The 22,750-nt window shown below is 41.3% G+C and overlaps 1 protein-coding gene across 1 annotated transcript in view; it reads left to right on the forward strand.

Moving 5' to 3' along the window:
* Window positions 1-924: 924 nt before the first annotated feature.
* Window positions 925-22,750, forward strand: part of LOC126458290 (uncharacterized) — a 148,663-nt gene continuing 126,837 nt past the window's right edge. The window contains exon 1 of the mRNA XM_050095261.1: window positions 925-987. Coding sequence (XP_049951218.1) covers window positions 925-987 — 63 coding nt within the window. The remainder of the gene's footprint in view (window positions 988-22,750) is intronic.

Below are 22,750 nucleotides of genomic sequence, written 5' to 3' on the forward strand. Positions count from 1 at the left end.
ATTGTGTTGCTTTCATTCTCACCTTAAACATGGGGTCACATTTCTGGGAAATGTTGAAGCTATCAACAGCCAAACTGCAGAAAAGATCCAATAGAACCATGTTTGAATGCAAACCTGTTTGTGTAAAGCACAGTTTAAGGTCACTGGTATTTTTTCTTTTTGCATGGACATTTTAGAAACATTTTATTCTTTAAAATGTAACACGTAAGGACAGCATGTCATATGTTATAAAAAACTGATACTTGTGATCACTTTAACCGGACAAAACAAAACTTAATGACCAAAGTCAACACATACCAAAATGGTACTTAACACAAGAGTTAAAATTCACAAAAGACTTCCAAAAATTGAAGTAATTTTTGCTGGGGTACTTATGACGTTGGAAAAGTCAATTTGTGAGACACTTTTGTAACCATGGTAAATAAAATAAAATAGTCTTCCAGAATTTTAAAAATTTCCTTTTTTAGAAAACTGTTTCTAGTTTCTTAAACATAAGTTTCCTTTTTGTCCAGCCCAATAAAAGATCTTTTGTTCACTAGACATCTGATACTTCTATTTAGTTTTACTGGCAGAAATGCTCTATTACCAACAGATGAAAATGACAGAAAAGTCATAGTGGTATTTCCTGGCACTAGTACTAAAATCTAACCCAATTCCATACTACTAATGTGTAATAAAAAAAAATTAGATTATATAAATACAATGTCAGTTTGTTTGAATGTATACTAGGGAATGCATTACTCAGAGGAAAATTAATTGTACTTAGATGTTGTTTATTATTTTCAGTTATTTGAATACCACATTGCAAAACTGGTTTTAGAGGATAAAATAGAAAATGAATATCCTGAATCATGGAAGCAAAATATATCTTACGTATCACACTTCACATTTTTGCTACCAAAAAGGGCTTTACAATCTTACAGCATGGATAGTCTTCCCATTCAAATTCTGTCAAGACTTGCCACAACTAAGCTCTCAAGAAAACAGGTAAGTTTTTATTCTCTTATATTCTGCATTCTAGCGTTAGTTGTTTTGCAGTAATACTAGTCGTAACTTTTTCATTACATCAGTAATATTCAGTGGATGTTAAGGTGCTTTCTGGGTTATGGAAAGAAGTAAAAAGTAAATTTTAATGCAATAGAATGAAATAACTAGAGAGCATTCCACAGGTGTGTGACATGTGATATTTTGATTTATTTAAGACTTTATTTTTCTGATTCAAAAACTAAATGTAACAACCAGTTAGCATGCAGCTGAAAATTACCTAGAGACAACTGTTGTTTACAATAATTTATGTTTAGAATGTTTGTGATGCATGAAATACTGAAGGAAATTACTGTGTGTTGGATGTGGTCACTTGACATGAAAAAGTTTTTTCTTGATTGCACTTAAAAACTCCTGAGCATAAGAACTTTTTATTGTATTAGAATTTTTTAATAACTACATATTAGCTACTTACCCAAAATACATCATGTATGGGACACTTGTGGTGGGACACTGTTGTCATGTGGAACATTGTGAATACTTCTTTGTTTTATCAAAGAAAATACACAAGTAATTTGTTAACATTACAGTATTGTGACACAAAATAACCAAAATTTTCAACTGTCAAATTTATAGTCCCCTGCTGCAGCCAGGAACTATATTCACAATTTCATCATGGGAATAAAGTATGTCATCTCTTTCTTTTGGCCATATGAAGAAAATCGGGACCTTGGACTCATGCATGACATTAACTTCTACAGTGTCACAGTAATTTATTTCTTATCTGTGATGAACCCAGTGGTAATTAACAACACTCTAGTTGATAGTGAAGTCCAGCAAATGCACCTTCAGCTCCAACACTAACATAATCCGAAGAGAGCATTTGTTTTACACTGTGTAGCCTGTTCTTTTGATTTCATTTTGTGAAACTGTGAAATTTCAAGGATTGATAGAACATCCATCCAAGGACTTCTTTGATCAACTTTTTGAATCAATCATCATTACACTTAAAAGATCTTTTTTGTGTCAGTGAACCTAAAGCAGAGACAAACAAAAAATGTTTTGTTGAAGACAGTGCAAGTTCTCAACCAGTTCTACAAAAAAGTGTAAATAAAAAGACAGAAAAGTGTTTGACAATTTTACAAAGAACACTGTACAAGTGGTTTCTCCAACCACTTGAACATAAATGGCTTAGGTGCAACCAAACATAATGGAGTGAACAAAATTTATGAACTACAGATTTTAATTTCAGAATGGAAAAATATTTTGTCATGAGCATTGGCTCACAAAAGACAGTATAACAATTTTCAATAAGCTACAAAATTTATGTATAGCCTCAAGTTTTTGTAGCACTAATAGTACTCATGGAGGCTTATGCGTACTTCTAAATAATTTAATAGAATATAAAGTGAAAGATGATTTCAGTTATCTAAATAAAGGTGTATTTGAAAGCTGTGCATCTGAATCAGAAAAAGACAAAATATTATTACTGTATCAACATGCAGAATCCCAGATATAGAGGTAACAAAATTTTTACTGATGTTAATGGTTCTCCTATAGAAATTCAGCAGGAAGAAAAAGAAAAGGGTTTTAATAGCTGCTGATTTAAATATAAATATACAATTGCAACCAGTAACTCAGTTTATGAACTTAACTGTAAAATTTTGTTTAAAGGTAAATTTCATGGAAGTCAAAACACACAAAATCAAAATACGGGAGCCTGTATTGATAATATCTTACCTAATTATAAATTCAATGATGCAAGGAAGCTATGTGTTTACTTGAGACTTTCAGACCAATCTCTTTATTGAAATAACTGATGCAGATGGACCAAGTACTAGAAAGTTATAGCAAGACATTTTATTGTTAAAATTTTTAAATTGTTCCTCTAAATTAGTAGTAGTGGAGTGGCAAGTTAAAGATATCACAATCTCAGCTTATTTTAAGATATTTTAGAAAAATTATTAACGTATTTAATTACATATTTCTTCTCAGAGTATGCCACACAAAAGTGTTAAACTAAATTGTATCACTGATGGAATAGAAATCTCCAGTGGGGAAAGACAGTTGCACGAATAACTGAAATAGAACAAAGACCCTATTTTCATTATGTCAAATGACATAAAACCATATTTGAAAAAGATGCTGATAACAGCATAAGAAATGGCTAATAATAATTACCTCTCGGCTTATGAACACAAATGAAAAATGTGGTCTATTGTAAAATCAGAACTGGGAATTAGAACTAATAGCAAAGATATCTCCAGAATTAATGTGGGGAGTAAAATTAACATATCCTGTTCAGAATAATTCAATATTTTTTGTAAATGTATCAAAAACAGATGTAGATGCTTATACAAAAAAATCTATATTTGTCATAAGGTAGAAAAATCATTTAAAGTTGAAAATTTCAATCACAGCTGTAGAGAAAACTATATTAAAATTAAAAACAAATTCTGTAGGGCATAGGCCTAGCTACCAAAGTAGTTACAGCAGCTACCAGGATAATAGCTCTCCCCTACCCACTTGCTCAATTAATATATCATTTGGAAGATGTCAATTTCCAGACACCTAAAGTATACAGAGGTAAAAACTTCACTAAAAAAAAGGCTCAAGATAAAATGTGGGTAACTACCACCCCATCTCTATTGCAATACTTTCAGAAATACTTGAAAAAGTGATGGGAATACAAAATGAAAAAGTTTATAGAAAAAGCAAACATAATTTCAGATAATCAATGACAATCACAAAGGTAAAATCACAGCTGGGGCCATTAATGAATTTGTGAAAAAATCAATTCCACGTTAGACAAGTCAAGAAAAGTCGCAGGATTATTCTGTGACCTCACAAAAGCATTTGATTGTGTAAACAATCACTTGCTCTTCTATAAAATAGAAAGATACAGAAGTGTAGGTTGTGCTTTATAGTGGTTTGCCAGATCTCACAAACAGAAAACAATGGGTAGTTAAGTCATCAGGCAAGTGAGATTCTTTCTCTGAATTATTTTGCAAAGTGGTCCACAAGGTTTATTTCTGGGTCCAGTTTTATTTCTATGCTATGCAAATGACTTGCCCCTTAACATAAATTCACACCTTTGTTTACGACGATACTTCAGCCCTTGTCAAAAGCAGTGACTTGGAACAAACTCCCTCAACTGTTATAATTCTTCTAGACAGTTTAGGAAACTGGTTCCAGATAAATGGATTGAAATTGAATATTAGAAAAACATATTCACTACTATTTAAAGCTAAAAACTCTAAGGTAAATGAAACTGACATAAATCATAGAAACCAAAAATTGAAAGAAGCAGGTTGTGTTAAGTTTTTAGTAATGTGTCTGGACCAACCTTTATCCCAGTCTTCACATATAAAGATGTTAAAAAAATAAACAGTCTGGCCTTCATAATGAAGATTGTTTTATTCAACTAGCATGGAGACAAAGTAGTTTACAACAGCTGTTTTGAGTAAGGTATGGTGTAATTTTTTTGGTGTAACATAAGCAAAACATTAACACTAAAATTTAAAAAATCTTGTTAGAAATACATGTAATACGAAAACAAAAGAAACCATTGCCTATTGTTAAGAAATTAAAAAAAAATTGAAGTCCCCTGTTTGTATATTTATGAACTGATTATTTCTGTAAACAGTAACCCTGAGCTAATCATATACGTAATTTTAAACATCAATACAGCACTAGTAACAAGGAGAATTTCATGGTTCCCTCTCGCAGATAAAAGCTATGTGTACAAACCCCAGGTATATGGGCATGAATATTTACAATTTTCTGGGAGAAAAAAGTCCACAACATGGAGACAGGACAACTGAAACAAAAGCTACGAAAGTTGTTAGTACAGAAAGCTGCTTTTCTTCAGAAGATTTCTGAATGATGATGTGAAAATCTGAGCAGGAAAGCAAATTATCATTAATTAAGCTTAGAACTTTTATGTCAAAGGACTGTAATAATTATTATTTTTTTACATTAATGCTGTTATTGAAATGTAATTGCAGTGTTGACACTTCGCCTGTACATTAAATCTGATTTAACTTCGTGTGTTATGGAACAGTAAAAATTCTGATTGTCGTGAATGTAGATCATACTCTTATTATTGCAGCAAGATCTGAAAGACTTTTACACTCTGAACAACTGGAATATTTTCTCCTCAAATCATTATTTTCTCATGAATAAATCATTTCAGATTTCCCCTACACATACTACTACTACTACTACTACTACTACTACTACTACTACTACTAATAATAATAATAATAATAATAATAATAATAATAATAATAATAATAATAATCCCCGTGGAGGCCCGGGAAAAGAATAGGCCTCCGGTATGTTCTGCCAGTCGTAAAAGGCGACGAAAAGAACAAACCACTAATAGGGCTAACCCCCCCTTTTAGTGTGATTAGTTGGTTCAGGACAGAACTAAAGAAGCCTCGGACAAGCGCCGTCATGGTCGGGGACGACACTTGAACCCTATGCCCACCCACAATGGTAATGACACTGCTAGCCAACTGGAAAATGATTTAAATCCAAATAGAGGTGTTTTGCAGGATATGCTTCCTGCAACAACCCTAGAAGGAAAACAAAGACAGAGGATGAGATGGTCAGATGAAGTTAATAGACACCTCATGTTCTGTTATTACCAAGCAACAAACCTAGGAACCAACACCACTGGATACAGATCACAAGTATACACAACATTTATTACCAGATACCCAGAATTAAAATTTTTAACAGAACAACGACTAGCTGATCAGATCCGTGTAATAATAAAAAATAACAGGATACCCCAGTCAGAATTAGAAAACATCAAACAACAAGTACAACAAATACTGGAACAAAATAATGTGCAATCAGAAGAAGAAGAAAATACAGTAATGGACTCAAACATCCCAGAGCAAACAAACAAAGAACAACACGCACCAATTAAACAATCAGAGGAAAACGAAATCTTAAGACAGCCACCAGAACAAGCACAAATAGAACACGAAGTGACGCACATGTTAGATATAGAAGAAAAATTTCAGCTAACATATATAGAATACAAAGACACAAATACAGACATTAGACCATTCTTGCATAGACCACCAAATAACCCACAAGTCGAAACAACAATAAAAACTATCAACACAATCATACACAACAAATTAAATGAAAACACAACTATGGAAGAGTTACAACTACTGGTTTATATAGGAGCACTCACTACACTAAATATACACACTAGGCAGAGATCAGAACCAACCAACACACAGAAGAAACCCACAAAACCAGCATGGCAACACAGGCTACAGATCAGAATAGAAAAACTGAGAAAAGACATCAGACAGCTAACACAATTTATAAGAAATGAAATGTCAGAAAAAAAAAACGAAAAAGGTTAGGTAAAATCTCACAACAAGAAGCGACAGAGCAATTAGACGAAAAGAAGCAGAAATTACAAGCATTGGCCAAACGACTCAGAAGATACAAAAAAAGTGAAAATAGAAGGAAACAAAATCAAACATTCAACACAAACCAAAAGAAATTTTACCAGACAATAGATAACACACACATTAAAATAAACAATCCACCAAACATAACAGACATGGAACACTTCTGGAGCAACATATGGTCAAACCCGGTACAACATAACAGGCATGCACGGTGGATACAAGCAGAAACAGACACATACAAGATGATACCACAAATGCCTGAAGTGATAATTTTGCAACATGTAGTCACCCAAGCAATTAATTCTACTCACAATTGGAAAGCCCCTGGAAATGATAAAATAGCAAATTTCTGGTTAAAGAAGTTCACCTCAACACATTCACATCTAACTAAATTATTTAACAGTTACATTGCAGACCCATACACATTCCCTGATACACTTACACACGGAATAACATATCTAAAACCTAAAGATCAAGCAGACACAGCGAACCCAGCTAAATATCACCCCATAACATGCCTACCAACAATATACAAAATATTAACTTCAGTCATTAAACAGAAATTAATGACACATACAATACAGAACAAAATTATAAATGAAGAACAAAAAGGTTGTTGCAAAGGAGCACGTGGATGTAAAGAGCAACTGATAATAGATGCAGAGGTGACATATCAAGCTAAAACTAAACAAAGGTCGCTACACTACGCCTACATTGATTACCAAAAAGCTTTTGATAGTGTACCCCACTCATGGTTACTACAAATATTGGAAATATACAAAGTAGATCCTAAATTGATAAAGTTCCTAAACATAGTAATGAAAAATTGGAAAACCACACTTAATATCCAAACAAATTCAAATAATATCACATCACAGCCAATACAGATTAAGCGTGGAATATACCAAGGAGACTCATTAAGTCCTATCTGGTTCTGCCTTGCTCTGAACCCACTATCCAACATGCTAAATAATACAAATTATGGATACAATATTACTGGAACATACCCACACAAAATCACACATTTGCTATACATGGATGATCTAAAACTACTGGCAGCAACAAATCAACCAATTACTAAAGATAACAGAAGGATTCAGCAATGATATAAGTATGGCTTTTGGAACAGACAAATGTAAGAAAAATAGCATAGTCAAGGGAAAACACACTAAACAAGAAGATTACATATTGGATAACCACAGCGACTGCATAGAAGCGATGGAAAAAATGGATGCCTATAAATATCTAGGATACAGACAAAAAATAGGAATAGATAATACGAATATTAAAGAAGAACTAAAAGAAAAATATAGACAAAGACTAACAAAAATACTGAAAACAGAACTGACAGCAAGAAACAAGACAAAAGCTATAAATACTTATGCTATACCAATCTTGACCTACTCATTTGGAGTAGTGAAATGGAGTAACACAGACCTAGAAGCACTCAACACACTTACACGATCACAATGCCACAAATATAGAATACATCACATACATTCAGCAACAGAAAGATTCACTTTAAGCAGAAAGGAAGGAGGAAGGGGATTTATCGACATAAAAAACCTACATTATGGACAGGTAGACAATTTAAGAAAATTCTTTCTAGAATGAGCAGAAACGAGCAAAATACACAAGGCAATTACTCATATAAATACATCGGCTACACCACTGCAATTTCATAACCACTTCTACAACCCTTTAGATCATGTAACATCAACAGATACGAAGAAAGTAAATTGGAAAAAGAAAACACTACATGGCAAGCACCCGTATCATCTAACACAGCCACACATCGATAAAGATGCATCCAACATATGGCTAAGAAAAGGCAATATATACAGTGAGACAGAAGGATTCATGATTGCAATACAGGATCAAACAATAAACACCAGGTATTACAGCAAGCATATTATTAAAGATCCCAATACCACAACGGATAAATGCAGAATCTATACACAACAAATAGAAACAGTAGATCACATCACAAGCGGATGTACAATACTAGCAAATACAGAATACCCCAGAAGACATGACAATGTAGCAAAAATAATTCATCAACAGCATGCGTTACAACATACACTTATAAAACAACACGTTCCCACATAAAAGTATGCACCACAAAATGTACTGGAGAATGATGAATGCAAATTATACTGGAACAGAACCATTATAACAGATAAAACAACGCCACATAACAAACCGGACATCATACCAATAAAAAGAAGAAATTAACACAACTAATCGAAATATCCATACCCAATACAAAAATATACAAAAGAAAACAGGAGAAAAAATTGAAAAATACATCCAACTGGCTGAGGAAGTCAAAGACATGTGGCATCAGGATAAAGTTGACATCATACCAATTATACTATCAACTACAGGAGTCATACCACACAATATCCATCAGTACATCAATGCAATACAGTTCCATCCAAACTTATATATACAACTACAGAAATCTGTAATTATTGATATATGTTCAATTACCTGAAAGTTCCAAATGCAATATAACACATACCATACAGTTAAAAGGAAGTGACGCTTGATCAAGGTCCGCGTCACTTTCTATTTTTAACCAGACTTAACATCTGAGAAAGTAAAGAATAATAATAATACAGGAGGAGAGCATCGAAGATGCTGGCAGTTGTTAGGGCTCAAACTGCAATGAGGGGACAAAACCAATCTATTCATTCAACCACTGTACTGCTAATGAGAATTCATTAAATCCAAAAAAATTATGAAACTTCCAGCTGCACCTCACTATTAGTGTGGCACATAAATGGTTAGTTATGTTTAAGTAAATACCTTCATCATTTGTTAAGGGGTGGACAAAATTGCATGCCCTGTAAAATCACCCAATCACCTACATAATGGAATGTTGTTAAGAACTACAATGCACAAGAACTGTTGGAAGCTACCCCCCACCCCCCCTCCTCCCTCCTTGCTACCTTATTCATGGTGGGAGAGCACAATCATTCCGGTGCTCAAACCCAGTAAAAACCTACTTGATGTGGAAAGCCCATCAGCCTCACCAACGTTATTTGTAAGCTGCTGGAACATATGGTATGTTGGCGGTTGGGTTGGGTCCTAGAGTCGTGTGGCTTGCTGGCTTCATGTCAGGGCGGCTTCTGCTGGGGTCGCTCTACCACTGGTAATCTTGTGTCCATTGAGTCTGCCATCCAAACAGCCTTTTCCAGACTGCAACACCTGATTGCTGTCTTTTTTGACTTGCGTAAAGCATACAACACGACTTGGCAACATCATGTCCTTACCACACTGTATGAGTGGGGTCTCCAGGGATCACTCCTGATTTTTATCCAAAACTTCCTGTCACTCTGTACTTTCCATGTCTAAGTTGGTGACTCCCATAGTTCCATCCATATCCAGGAGAACGGAGTCCTGGAGGGCTCTGTATTGAGTGTCTCTATTTTTAGTGGCCATTAACGGTCTAGCAGCAGCAGCAGCAGCAGCAGCAGCAGCAACTGTCGGGCCCTCCCTCACCTTCTCTGTATGCAGATAACTTCTGCTCCAGTAGTGTTGCTGCTGAGTGGCGCCTCCAGGGAGCCATCCACAAGGCACAGCTTTGGGCTCTAGCCCATGTCTTCCAGTTTTCAGCCAAAAAGTTGTGCATCGTGTATTTCTGTCAGCGTCGTACCATTCATCCAGAACCCACACTTTACCTTAATGACGATCCACTTACTGTAGTGGAGACATATCAATTCCCAGGACTGGTTTTTGACACTCAATTGACTTAGCTTCCTTATCTTTGTCAGCTTAAGCAGAAGTGCGGCAGCACCTCAAAGCCCTCCATTGCCTGAGCAACACCAATAGGGGTGCAGATGACTCTATGCTGCTGCATCTCTCTGCTGCTGCCCTTTTCCAATTCCAAATTGAATATGGGAGTGTGGTTTATGGTTTGGCAGCGCCCTCAGCATTACATTTACTCAACCCTGTGCACCACTGTGGAATTAAACTAGCGACAGGAGCTTTTAGGACGAGTCCGATGACCAGCATACTGGTGGAGTACACATGCGGCAGCCCATCTCCCGCATCGACAGCGCAGATCGGGGCTACCGATTGCAGTTCTTGTGCAGTCCCTTCTCTCCGAACTGGAGTCCTTCCCTTTACCACCTTACTTGCAGTCCGCTCACATATGCCTCCATGGTGTACGCCTCAGCCGCAGCTTCGTCTGTACCTTTTGCAAGGCCCTAAGGACTCCATTAACCCCACCCCTCTCCGCTGTCACTTCCCCTAGATTCTTCACGTGTTCTGGGGCTCTAAAGTGGTTTACACCAACGGCTCAATGGCTGATGGTCACGGAGGCTTTGCATATGTTCATGGAGGACATATTGAGCAGCACTCCTTGCCAGTTAGCTGCAGTGTTTTTCACTGCAGAGCTGGCGACCAAATCTCGTGCTCTTGAATACACCCGCTCATGCCCTGGTGAGTCATTTCTGCTGTATACTGACTCATTGAGCAGCCTACGAGCTATCAACCAGTGCTACCCTCACTACTATCTGGTAGCATCCATTCAGGAGTCCATCCATGTCCTGGAACAGTCCCACCATTCCGTGGTGTTTGTGTGGACCCAGGACACATCGGAATCCCTGGTAACGAACTTGCCGACAGGATGGCAAAACAGGCGACGCGGGAACAGCTTCTGGAGATAGGCATCTCCGAAGCTGATTAGCATTCTGTCTTACACCGCAGGGTTTTCTGGCTTTGGGAGATGTGGAAGTCTTCCATGCAGGCCTCTCGCATTGAGTCAGTTGTCCCTAGCTGGCTCGGCATTGGCCATATGTGGCTAATGCATGGTTACCTACTCCGTTGCAAGGACCCACCTCAGTGTCACTGTGGCTCCCAAATGACAAGTCATCCACCTCTTGCTGGACTGCCCACTTTTAGCCACTCTGTGGCAGACTTTTAACTTTCCCAGCACCCTGCTTTTGGTGTTAGCAACAATGCCTCCACAGCAGCTTTAGTTTTACGTTTTATCCATTAGACTGGGTTTTATACTACTATGTTTTAGTGCATGTCCCTCTGTGTCCTCCACCCTAGTGCTTTTATGGTGGAGGTTTTAATGTATTGCAAAGTGGCTGCCTTTCCCTTTTTATTCTCGTGTTTGGCCAGCCACTGTAATCTGCTTTCATGTTTTACTCTCTTCTGTTTTTAACGTCTTTTTTTTCTTGTCCTCTTTTTGTTCCATTTAGTGTTCATTGTCTTCCCTTCATTCTTGTAGCTTTTTCTTTCTTTCAATTTTGTGATATATGTTTCATCCGTTTTATTCTCACATTTGTGGTATTGTTTTATTAGGACCAATGGACCAATGACCTCGTAGTTTGCTCACTACTCCCACCTCTAAACAAACCAACCAACCAACCAACCTGCTCCCAACCCCGCTGTATCATGGCTCATATCCCTGTCATAGACCTTGATGCAAGACTTTTCCCATACCTTGTCCCACCACCACCACCAACTCCAGTCCGATCACAACCATCACCAATACCATCAAAGTAAGGACTACCTTTGAAACAGCTCATGTGATCTACAAGCTAAGATGCAACCACCATGCTGCATTCTATCTGTGTATGACCACAGACAAGCTGGTTGTCTGCATGAATGGTCGCTGGCAAACTGTGGCTAAGAAATAACTGGACCACCGTGTTGCTGACCATGCCACTGAACACAATGTTCATATTAACAACTGCATCACAACCTGTACCATCTGGATATTTCCCACCAACATTGTCTGATATTTACTAACATTTGGAGGTGTCATTCTCCCTTCAATATGTCCTACGTTCACATAAACCTCCTGGGCTCAACGTTCACTGGCCATTGTCATTACCAATCTGGCCCCTTCCCTGCTCCCAGTCTAGCACTACCTCCACCCAGTTGTCTCTGCCATCATGTGCTGCTGCTCATAATGTGGCTTCAGTTGCCAGAGACCTGTCATGTGTCCATTTGCATGCACATATCTGTGTGTCTGTCTCTCTGCCTGCGCATGTCTGTTCCTACATGTGCGTGCACATGAGAAATATTTTTTTGACAAATGCCTCGTTAGCTGAAAGCTCAATTTGTTGAACCTATCTGTGACACAGCACCTGCACTGTGTGGTGAGTAGCAACTACCCTTTTCATAATATTCTTACATTCCATCCTGGATTTACCATTTTTTGCTACCAAAAATTTAACTGTGTTACATGTCAAGTTTTTTCTCTTAAGTTTGATTTTGTTAATACAATAAGAATTTGTAAATAAATTACTTCATATGATGATGATTGTAATTTTGTTAATGGGATGGTGTGTTAATACATGATCATTCATCTGTTTTTCCAAATAATATTAAATAAATTAACATTTAAAATGAATGCATGTTTGGTGAGTTATTGTACACATTTACATGAAGGATTATGAATTGGCAATATACCCTTACGAGCCCTGTGTGTGGGGATAGGGCTGATACGCTGTGACACCCCCCCAGGGGATCCACAACTCTTTTGTGGATACGTGTGTAGCGAGCACGGGACCCCGAGCTAATGTGGCCTTCCTTCCTTTCCGGGCTGCATACCTTCCCTTTCCGTATCCTTCCCCATCCCCCATCTTCGCCCCCCCCCCTCACCTCTGGCTCTTTCCTTCCCTTTCTCCCCCTCTGGGGAGTATGGTTTGTGCCTACGTCCGGAGACGGACACTTGTAAATGTACCGCACTCTTCGCCTTCCTTGATTGTATGTCTTCATCTTTCTTCGTCCTTCTCTATTCCTTACCTCTTCTCTTTACCTCTTCTCTTTACCCTTTTCTCCGCTGCGGCATTTAAGACCTCTCTTCTTTCCTTTCCCTGTCTCTTTCTTCCTCCCTGTGCGTGTCTGAAGGCCGACCCACGCACTTCCATGCGTAGCCGGTGACGGGGTAACGCGTAATTCCCCGCCCCGGGTAGACAGGTAGGACACGTACGTACCCCCTGGTAAAGGCCAGGCCCAGGGAGGGGTGATTACCCGAGCTGATACCTTCCGAAAGTGCCGATTGGTCCCTCCGTCCGTTTGTCGGGAGGTGTGACCTGAGGTGTGAACAATCACCTAAGGCGGGTGTGCCCTCGGTGAGGGCCCCCACAAGGGAGGAGCGCGCCATCGGAGACGCCGGTAATCATGGGGGATTCTTCCGCAATGGTTTCCTCACCTTCCACTATGTCTGCTCACAAACGTAAGTTCACTGAGTCTCAGCCACAGACGGTTCTTCCATCGTTGCCACAGTTCCTTGTTGTTTCTCGGTCTGACGAAGGTCACGACTTTTCCACGGTCAACCCTTTCATTATTCAGAAAGGTGTCGACGCAATTGCGGGTCCTGTAAAGTCTTGTTCCAGATTACGGAATGGCACCCTGTTGTTAGAAACACACAGTGCCCTCCAGGCTCAAAAATTGCTGCGTACTTCTCTGCTCCACACCTTCCCTGTCCGGGTGGAACCGCACCGTACCTTAAATTCCTCGCGTGGAGTCGTTTATACGCGCTCCCTCGATGGATTGTCTGACGAAGAAATTCAGCACTATCTGTCTGACCAAGGCGTCACGGCTGTTCATCGGGTTATGAAAAGGGTTGACTCGAACATCATTCCAACCCGCACTGTCTTCTTGACATTTGACAAAGTTCAACTCCCATCAAAAATCAAAGCAGGCTATGAGATAATTTCCGTTCGCCCTTATGTCCCAAACCCTACGCGATGCTATCGATGTCAGCGGTTCAACCACACCAGCCAGTCCTGTTCCAATCCGGCCAAATGTGTTACGTGTGGCAGGGATGCCCATGAGGGTGCTTGTCCACCTCCATCCCCTCGCTGCATCATCTGTATGGGTGACCACGCTGCTTCCTCTCGAGATTGCCCTGTTTTTAAGGACGAAAAGCTGATCCAGGAAATAAGAGTGAAGGAAAAGGTGTCGACCTTTGCTGCTCGAAAGTTACTCGCCAGTCGACAGCCCACCGTGCCTCAGAAAGGAAAATACAGCACTGTCCTTGCTTCTCCTCGGCCAACAAAGGAGGCGGCCACGCAGACTTGCGACCTCACATTTAGTACCACGGTCGTCAGATCGGCCAGCGCAAAGATCGCCCGTTCAACCTCACCACTTTCGCCTGCCCACTCAATGGCTCACCCTTCGTCGGGTTCTGCTAAATCTCGAGCCCAAAAGTCAGACGCCAAGTCTTCAAAAAAAGAGCATTCTCGTGAAGAGTTTTTACGTACTGCAACTTCACAACCATCGGTTCCTCAATCATCTAAACATACCTCCAAGAAGGCTACGAAGAAACACAGTTCCTCTCCTTCTCCGCCAAGGCGTGTCCCATCTACAGCACCACCTGGCGGAAATCGCCCTCGGCCATCTTCTGTGTCGCCGAGGCGCACTGTTGGTGGCTGGTCAACTGGCCGATCGTTGGTGGCAGGAGCTGCTCCTGACCAACCTATGGATCAGGATCTTCTGCCTTCGACTGAATGCCATTCCATGCTGTCGGTCGCAAGCTCTGAGCAGTCGTTGAGTTGACAGCACCCTTGGTCACGTTCCTCCATTTTCTGTTCACCCTATGTCCATTATCCACTGGAATATCCGCGGAATTCGCGCCAGTCGGGAGGAATTGTCGATCCTCTTACGATCCTACTCGCCGGTCATCTTCTGTCTTCAGGAAACAAAGCTGCGTTCCCATGACCGCTTTGTTCTCCCTCATTTTCAGTCCGTCCGATATGACCTCCCCTCTGTTGAAGGCACTCCAGCCCATGGAGGACTCATGATTCTGCTCCATGATACTCTCCATTATCACCCAATCCCCTTAAACACTTCCTTCCAAGCTGTCGCCGTCCGTCTTTCCCTTTCTGGATACACATTCTCTCTTTGTACGGTATACATTCCATCGTCTACACCAATGACACGAGCTGATCTCCTTCATCTTCTTGATCAGCTTCCACCCCCCTATTTGCTGGTTGGGGACTTCAATGCCCACCACCCGCTTTGGGGATCTCCACATCCTTGTCCAAGTGGCTCACTATTGCTAGACGTCTTCCACCAAGCGGATTTAGTCTGCCTCAACACTGGGGTCCCCACATTTTTGTCTGCCTCCACGGCAAATTTATCCCATTTGGACCTTGCGGTCGGTACTGTTCCGCTAGCTCGGCGCTTCGAATGGTTCGCCCTTGATGATACACACTCGAGTGACCACTTTCCATGTGTTCTTCGACTGCAGCCTCAACTGCCATATATGCGCTCGCGACGCTGGAAGTTTGCCCAAGCCGATTGGACACTTTTTTCGTCTCTAGCGACATTCGATGACCGTCGCTTTCCCAGCGTCGACGATGAGGTCACACATTTTACCGACGTTATTCTCACAGCTGCGGAACGTTCAATACCACGCACCTCCGAATTGCCCCGGCGCCCTCCAGTCCCTTGGTGGAACGAGGCATGCCGTGACGCAATACGTGAGCGGCGACGTGCTCTTCTCATTTTCCGTCACCATCCAACTTTGTCCAACTGTATCCGATATAAGCAGCTCCGTGCGCGATGCCGTCGCGTCATCCGCGATAGCAAGAAGGCAAGCTGGAAATTCTTTACTAGCTCATTTAACAACTTCACTCCCTCCTCGGAAGTTTGGAGTTGGCTTCGACGGTTCTCAGGCGTGCCTAGTTTCTCCCTAGTATCTGGGGTCACTGTCGCGCATGATACATTAGTGGACCCCGTCGCAATTTCTAACTCATTGGGTCAGCACTTCGCTGGGATTTCGAGCTCTTCAAATTACCCGCCGGCGTTTCTCCCGAAGAAACGTGCAGCGGAAGTGCGACATCTTGCTTTCTCCTCTCAAAATCGCGAAAGCTACAATACTGTTTTCTCCATGCGCGAACTCCAACATGCACTCTCTTCTTCTCGCTCCTCCGTCCCAGGACCGGATGGTATCCATGTCCAAATGTTGCTGCATTTATCAACCCATAGCCTGCGTTACCTCCTTCGCCTTTATAATCGAATTTGGACCGACAGTACCTTTCCCAGGCGATGGTGGGAAGCTATTGTCATTCCCGTTCCGAAACCTGGAAAGGACAAACATCTCCCCTCTATTTATCGCCCCATTTCTCTCACGAGTAGTGTCTGTAAGGTTTTGGAGCGTATGGTGAATTACCGTTTAGCTTGGTGGCTGGAGTCCCGCAGTCTTTTAACACCAGCCCAATGCGGATTCCGAAAGCATCGTTCTGCTGTTGACCATCTTGTTGCTCTCTCCACTTATATCATGAACAATTTTCTCCGGAAACGCCAAACGGTAGCAATATTTTTTGATCTGGAGAGAGCGTACGATACCTGTTGGAGGACAGGCATCCTCCGCACACTGTTCTCTTGGGGCTTTAGAGGCCGGCTGCCCCTTTTTCTTCGCGAATTTATGGCAGAGCGCACATTTAGGGTGCGGGTGAACACTACTCTCTCCCGTACTTTCTCCCAAGAAAACGGGGTACCCCAGGGCTCCGTGCTGAGTGTTGTACTGTTTGCCATTGCCATTAATCCAATTATGGATTGTCTCCTTCCTGATGTCTCGGGCTCCCTCTTTGTGGACGATTTTGCGATCTACTACAGCTCTCAACGGACCAGCCTTCTTGAAAGACGTCTTCAAGGATGTCTCGATCGCCTCCACTCGTGGAGCATCGAAACCGGCTTCCGTTTCTCACCCAGTAAAACCGTTTGTGTTAATTTTTGGCGACGTAAGGAGTTTCTTCCGCCCTCCTTACATCTAGGTCCTGTCAACCTTCCGTTTTCCGACGTCGCTAAATTCTTGGGTCTTATGTTTGACAGAAAACTTTGCTGGTCCTCCCACGTTTCCTATCTTTCGGCTCGCTGTCTGCGTTCCCTTAACACCCTCTGTGTCCTGAATGGTACCTCTTGGGGAGCGGACCGAGTGGTCCTTCTCCGCCTCTATCGCGCCTTAGTGCGCTCGAAATTGGATTATGGAAGCATAGTCTACTCCTCTGCTCGGCCGTCTATTCTTCGGCGTCTCGACTCTATCCACCACCGTGGATTACGTTTAGTGTCTGGAGCTTTTTACACCAGCCCTGTGGAAAGCCTTTATGCTGAGACTGCTGAATCTCCGCTGTCCAATCGGCGGGCAGTCCTTCTGAGTCGTTATGCTAGCCACCTGTCTTCCATGCCTGCTAATCCAGCCCATAACCTTTTTTTCGACGCCTCCTTTGATGTAGGGTATGCAGGCCGCTCCTCCTCCCTACTACCCCCGGGAGTCCGCTTCCGTCAACTGCTCCATTCTCTTTCCTTCCGCTTTCCTAAAACCTTCTTGACAACTTGGGGTACAGCACCGCCTTGGCTCCGTCCCCGGATCGACTTGCTCAGAGACCTATGTCAATTTCCCAAGGATGGTACCCCTACACTTGTTTACCGTCGGGCATTTGCTGCTCTATGTGCACAAATGACGGAAGCCACATTTATTTACACCGATGGCTCGAAAACATCGTTAGGTGTAGGGAGTGCCTATATTGTTGGCGACACCCCAAATCACTTTCGGCTTCCTGACCAGTGTTCGGTTTATACTGCGGAGCTTTACGCTGTTCTCCAGGCTGTCCACTACATCTGCCGCCATCAGCGGATACAGTACGTAATCTGCTCAGATTCTCTCAGCTCTCTCCTAAGTCTCCAAGCTCTTTACCCTGTGCACCCTCTGGTCCACCGAATTCAGGACTGTCTGCGCTTGCTCCACCTGGGGGGCGTCTCAGTGGCGTTCCTCTGGCTCCCGGGACACGCTGGTATCTGTGGAAATGAGGCGGCCGATATAGCGGCCAAGGCTGCAGTCTCTCTTCCTCGGCCTGCTCTTCAGTCTCTTCCGTTTACCGATCTACGGAGCGGTTTATGTCGCCAAGTTACTCATTTATGGCATGTGCATTGGTCAACACTTCCCCACAATAAATTGCGGGAAGTGAAAGCCCTTCCTTGCACTTGGACCTCTTCCTCCCGAACGCGTCGTCGGGAGGAGGTAATTTTAGCTCGACTCCGGATAGGGCAGTGTCTTTTCAGTCATCGACATCTTTTAAGCGGTGATCCTCCCCCACTCTGTCCCCACTGCTCTCAGCTGTGGACGGTCAGACACCTTTTAATTGAATGCCCCTATTTTAATCCGTTACGCTCCCATCTACAGCTATCGCCTGATCTATCGTCGATTTTAGCAGATGACACGCGCTCAGCTGACCGCGTTCTACAGTTTATTAGTGACAGTGAAATGACGTCAGTCATTTGAAGCTTTTTTTTGGGGGACAACCAACCCCTTTCTATAGTGGACTTTTAAGCATTCCTTCTGCCTTTAGTTTCTCAAATTTTCTGACTTTGTTTCCATTGCTGCTGATTTTAAATTTCGTTTTTTTCCTGTTTTCTACGTCACGGGCTGGGCGCTAATGACCATAGAAGTTTTGCGCCCGAAAACCACAAAAACCACAAAACCACGCTGTGACATGTAGAAGTATTTGATAATGACCGATATTAGTATAGCATCCATAGTTTTGGTGGTTGCTAGGCACGTAGTCGATGATACCGATTGTTTCATTTGTATGTACTCTGCTTTGAAAGCATCTCGCTTTACCTCCTATGTTCTTGAGATAGTGAAAGTCTCCTCCCCCCTGTTTCCTCCTTTGAATTTGTGCAGAAATTTCCATTGCTGGACTTAATTTGTTTCCAAAATATTCTTTTGTGGCTTTGGTCATTTGCTCAACATTTATGTAGCACCATACACCTCTTGTGGACAGCACCTTCATTTTTACTAATGATTCAGTAGGTGACCATAGTGCAGGATGCATATATTTTGGCAAAGAAAGTTTTAAGTATTGCCTCTCAGACCAGTGCTGAACTTCTATGGCAGAGCTATGTGACCTTTATTGTGCCAACCTGTACATTAGGCAACACATTCTCTAAATTTGTGTTCTTAGCTTTCCTCAGTTTTCTACAGGGGCTGTGTGCCCTGCTTATGTCACCCTTAAGCAAAGCGGATCCAGGTTTGCCTTCTCACTTGTTGATGCTGGTACCAGTGTGTCTTTTGTTGTCTTGGGGAATGATACTATTGATATTTCTGGTAAGTTTGCATTTCTAATATCTAGATTTTACAGCTATTTTCTTTCCTCAAATGAACTGTGTTGCCGTAAGCAGGAACATTTGATTGCTGTGGCACGTACACTGGCCCTCTCCATGTGATAAACTAGGTGAAATTAAACCTCTCCATACAGCTCATGTGCCTTCCCTTAGTCCACCTTGTCTTGATGTGGAAGTCTTAGCTTTGTTCTGCATTGGACACTGTCTTTTCAGCCATTGCCATCTGTTAACACTAAAATGGAGTTTCTGACATTCGTAAGATGGTGGAAAGGGGTCATTTTGACACCACATAAAATATTTTTGCATTTCACTTAGACAAATACGTTTAGTGTTCATTAATTCATATGTTTTTGTAACAATTGTAATAGTTATTAAATATCATTAATAATTTTGCTTATGTCAACAACAAAAATCTTAAATTTGTTGTTGCTAATGGCAACAAGTTTCCTAAATTGTAGATTTTCATTTATTAACTATTTGAACAACCTCCTGCACAAATTTAGTAGATTTGGTCCCTATTACTCTTGCATGTGTTCCAAATCTGGCTTTGTATTACTTTTCACTCAAGTCATTGAAATCTGCTAGACACACACAAATGAGATGATTTTGGTTTTATGTGCATATTTTCCACTCAAAGCATTGTGGCACTTCAGTTTTCACTGTTCTTATTGCCCTTGCATATGCTGATTTGCCACTTCCTCTGCTTTCTAGGTGATTTCAGTCCCATATCATCTTCCTTTGTCTGATGATCTTGCTCTTTTTTCACTAGAGTTCATTTGCCATCTGAAGTATGAACTACTTCCTTTCCATTTTCTTATTTGTTACTATGTTGTAGAAGATGATGATATAGATGGGCCATGCATTTATTGCCACCATGTCCAAAGTGTTGTAAAATTGTATGAGATATATGTTGGCCATCTCCTACATGCAGTCTTTATCCTATATTTCTTTTCATTGTGTAGTGTTATCATTTCCGTGGTATGCAGTTATTGTGCAGTCTGTGTTTGCTACTATGGTACTGGATGATGGAGTGTTTCAGTACTGGGCTTCCATATGTCATCAGAGATTTCATCATGGAACTTGTTCATTATACCAACTAGTGGAGCTTCCTTTTCTTTAGTTTCTTAGAAAGTTGAAGAGATGTAAGAAAGTTGTCATCACATGTCTTTCTTGGTTTACAATTGGCTCCAGCAGATGCAGAAAGATGTACGCTCCAATTGGTTGCTTCTCTCTGTGTGTGTTCCCTTTGCCAAGGTGCAAGAAAGCATTAAATATATACTTTGTTGTTAAAACATATTTTTCTGGTTTGTTGGACATTAACTGAATGAACCATGAACCTGCATCTTGCTTTGCTTGGTAATAGTTGCACATTAGTGGTTATATTTTCTCTATGGTGGTAAGAATGAATTCTGTTTCAATGAACTTTCCCTAAATTTTGTGTGGATTTTTCATTGAAAAGGAGAAATCTGAGAAGCTCCTGAAATGTCCCTTCTTGGTGCAATGTCCTTGATAAAAGTACACCCCTAAGAGTGCAACCAGATATCTACAGATATACCTTTTGTACAAATGACACTCTGGACATACATAATGGCTATCAGTTTCTCCAGTTACACAGTCAAGTCATTGTCACCACTTTGTGGATGCTTTAATGAACCACTGACAGTTCTCTGCTTTATAACTTACTGTCTGTTTTAACTCCTGCCCATTTTAATTTGTTTTTGTCTGAACTGTCAGAAGGCCTAGCAAGTACAGTAAAAGCTGCAAAACACACAGCACATTCTGCTCATTATAGTAACATGGTGCAGATTATTTTTTGTCTGAGAAACTTACCAAGTGTGTCCCTGTGTTGTGAGGGGCTAGAAAGAACTCAGTTATTCAAGGAGGCTTATACCTAGCAAGGCTTTTATGTTGAGGACTCTGCCATCATTTTCAGCAGACTTCACAATCTTTTCCTTAACATTTCAGCTTAATTAGTTATGCTCTTGTTTTAGGGTGGTGGTGGTGGTGGTGGTGGTGGTGGTGGTGGTGGTGGCATATCATGTATGCTTGTGATTGTAGCCCCCTCATGACAACACGTGGATTGCACTGCTGATACCTGAACTGTAAACTCCTCATGTATGCCAAGGAGTAGGTGCCTGTCTAATCTGAGGGTATCAGTACTCTGGGCAACAGCTACTGTGCCTGGTAATCTTTGCCAAGATAGTGGTGCACACAGGGAGAGCCTCTGACTGAAGTGAGTGGCATCAAGGTGGATGATCCACAGTGAAACAGATCAAACTTGGCCATACTGGTGGCTATGCAAAAACAGTCATCTTACCTGGTCCTGATAAAAAGCAAGAGTTTAATGCTGAGGCTTGCAACCCATGACATTACCATCTTTGGCCATGCTGTGGGCTGAGTTGGGCAATGGATCTTTATCAATACATTGATTGTTAACCAATCACAGACACTTCAGGACTGTGACAAGTTTGGGGATATACCAGATAATATATAACAAACTTTACAGGATTCAAGATGTCCCCTCCCATCAGGACCTAATACTACAAACAGTTGAACTGCATGCCTATGTAAGGCTGCACAGAGTCCATTTTGTTGCATTTAGAGGACCTATCATCCTAGTATTTGATTTAAATATTCTGAGAAAATTAAGGTTATGGTTTTTAGGTGTCATGTTGAGTCCTATTTTCCTCCTATGGTATGTTTTCAATGCCAGTAAGGGTACTAGTGAACAACCTCCACCCCTCCTACATGGCAGAACTTCATACCCCCCTCCTGCCATCCATTTAGTGGCATTTTTTGTCGGTGGGTTGTTAAACCCAGTCTTCTCCTTTCTCCTTTCATTTATCGACATGTTCAGTTTTTAGGGAAAAGAAAATCCAGGAATATAAATCATTTGATGACCTGTCTCATCCAGATGCTAATGAAAAGTTAGAACATCTGCCCAGACAGTATGATGTCAAACCTGACAGATGTCAATGCCTGTTTGTCAGGGAGACATGCCAGCTTCCTCAACCCCTACACCCACTGAAACAGTGATAACCACACCACCAGTGCTGCTAGGATTGCCTCATCCTCCTCTGGTACTACAGGGAACAGGACATCTGCCAAGGTGGCCCTTCCAGGACAAAACATATCAGCAGTCTCCCACCACCCTGTGGCAGACAGAGCCACAGACTGATCATCTTAAAAAAGAATGGTCCTCTTCTGTTTCAGAAGTCAAAAGA

Source organism: Schistocerca serialis, chromosome 1, assembly GCF_023864345.2.
Source record: "Schistocerca serialis cubense isolate TAMUIC-IGC-003099 chromosome 1, iqSchSeri2.2, whole genome shotgun sequence".
Classification (NCBI taxonomy): domain Eukaryota; kingdom Metazoa; phylum Arthropoda; class Insecta; order Orthoptera; family Acrididae; genus Schistocerca; species Schistocerca serialis.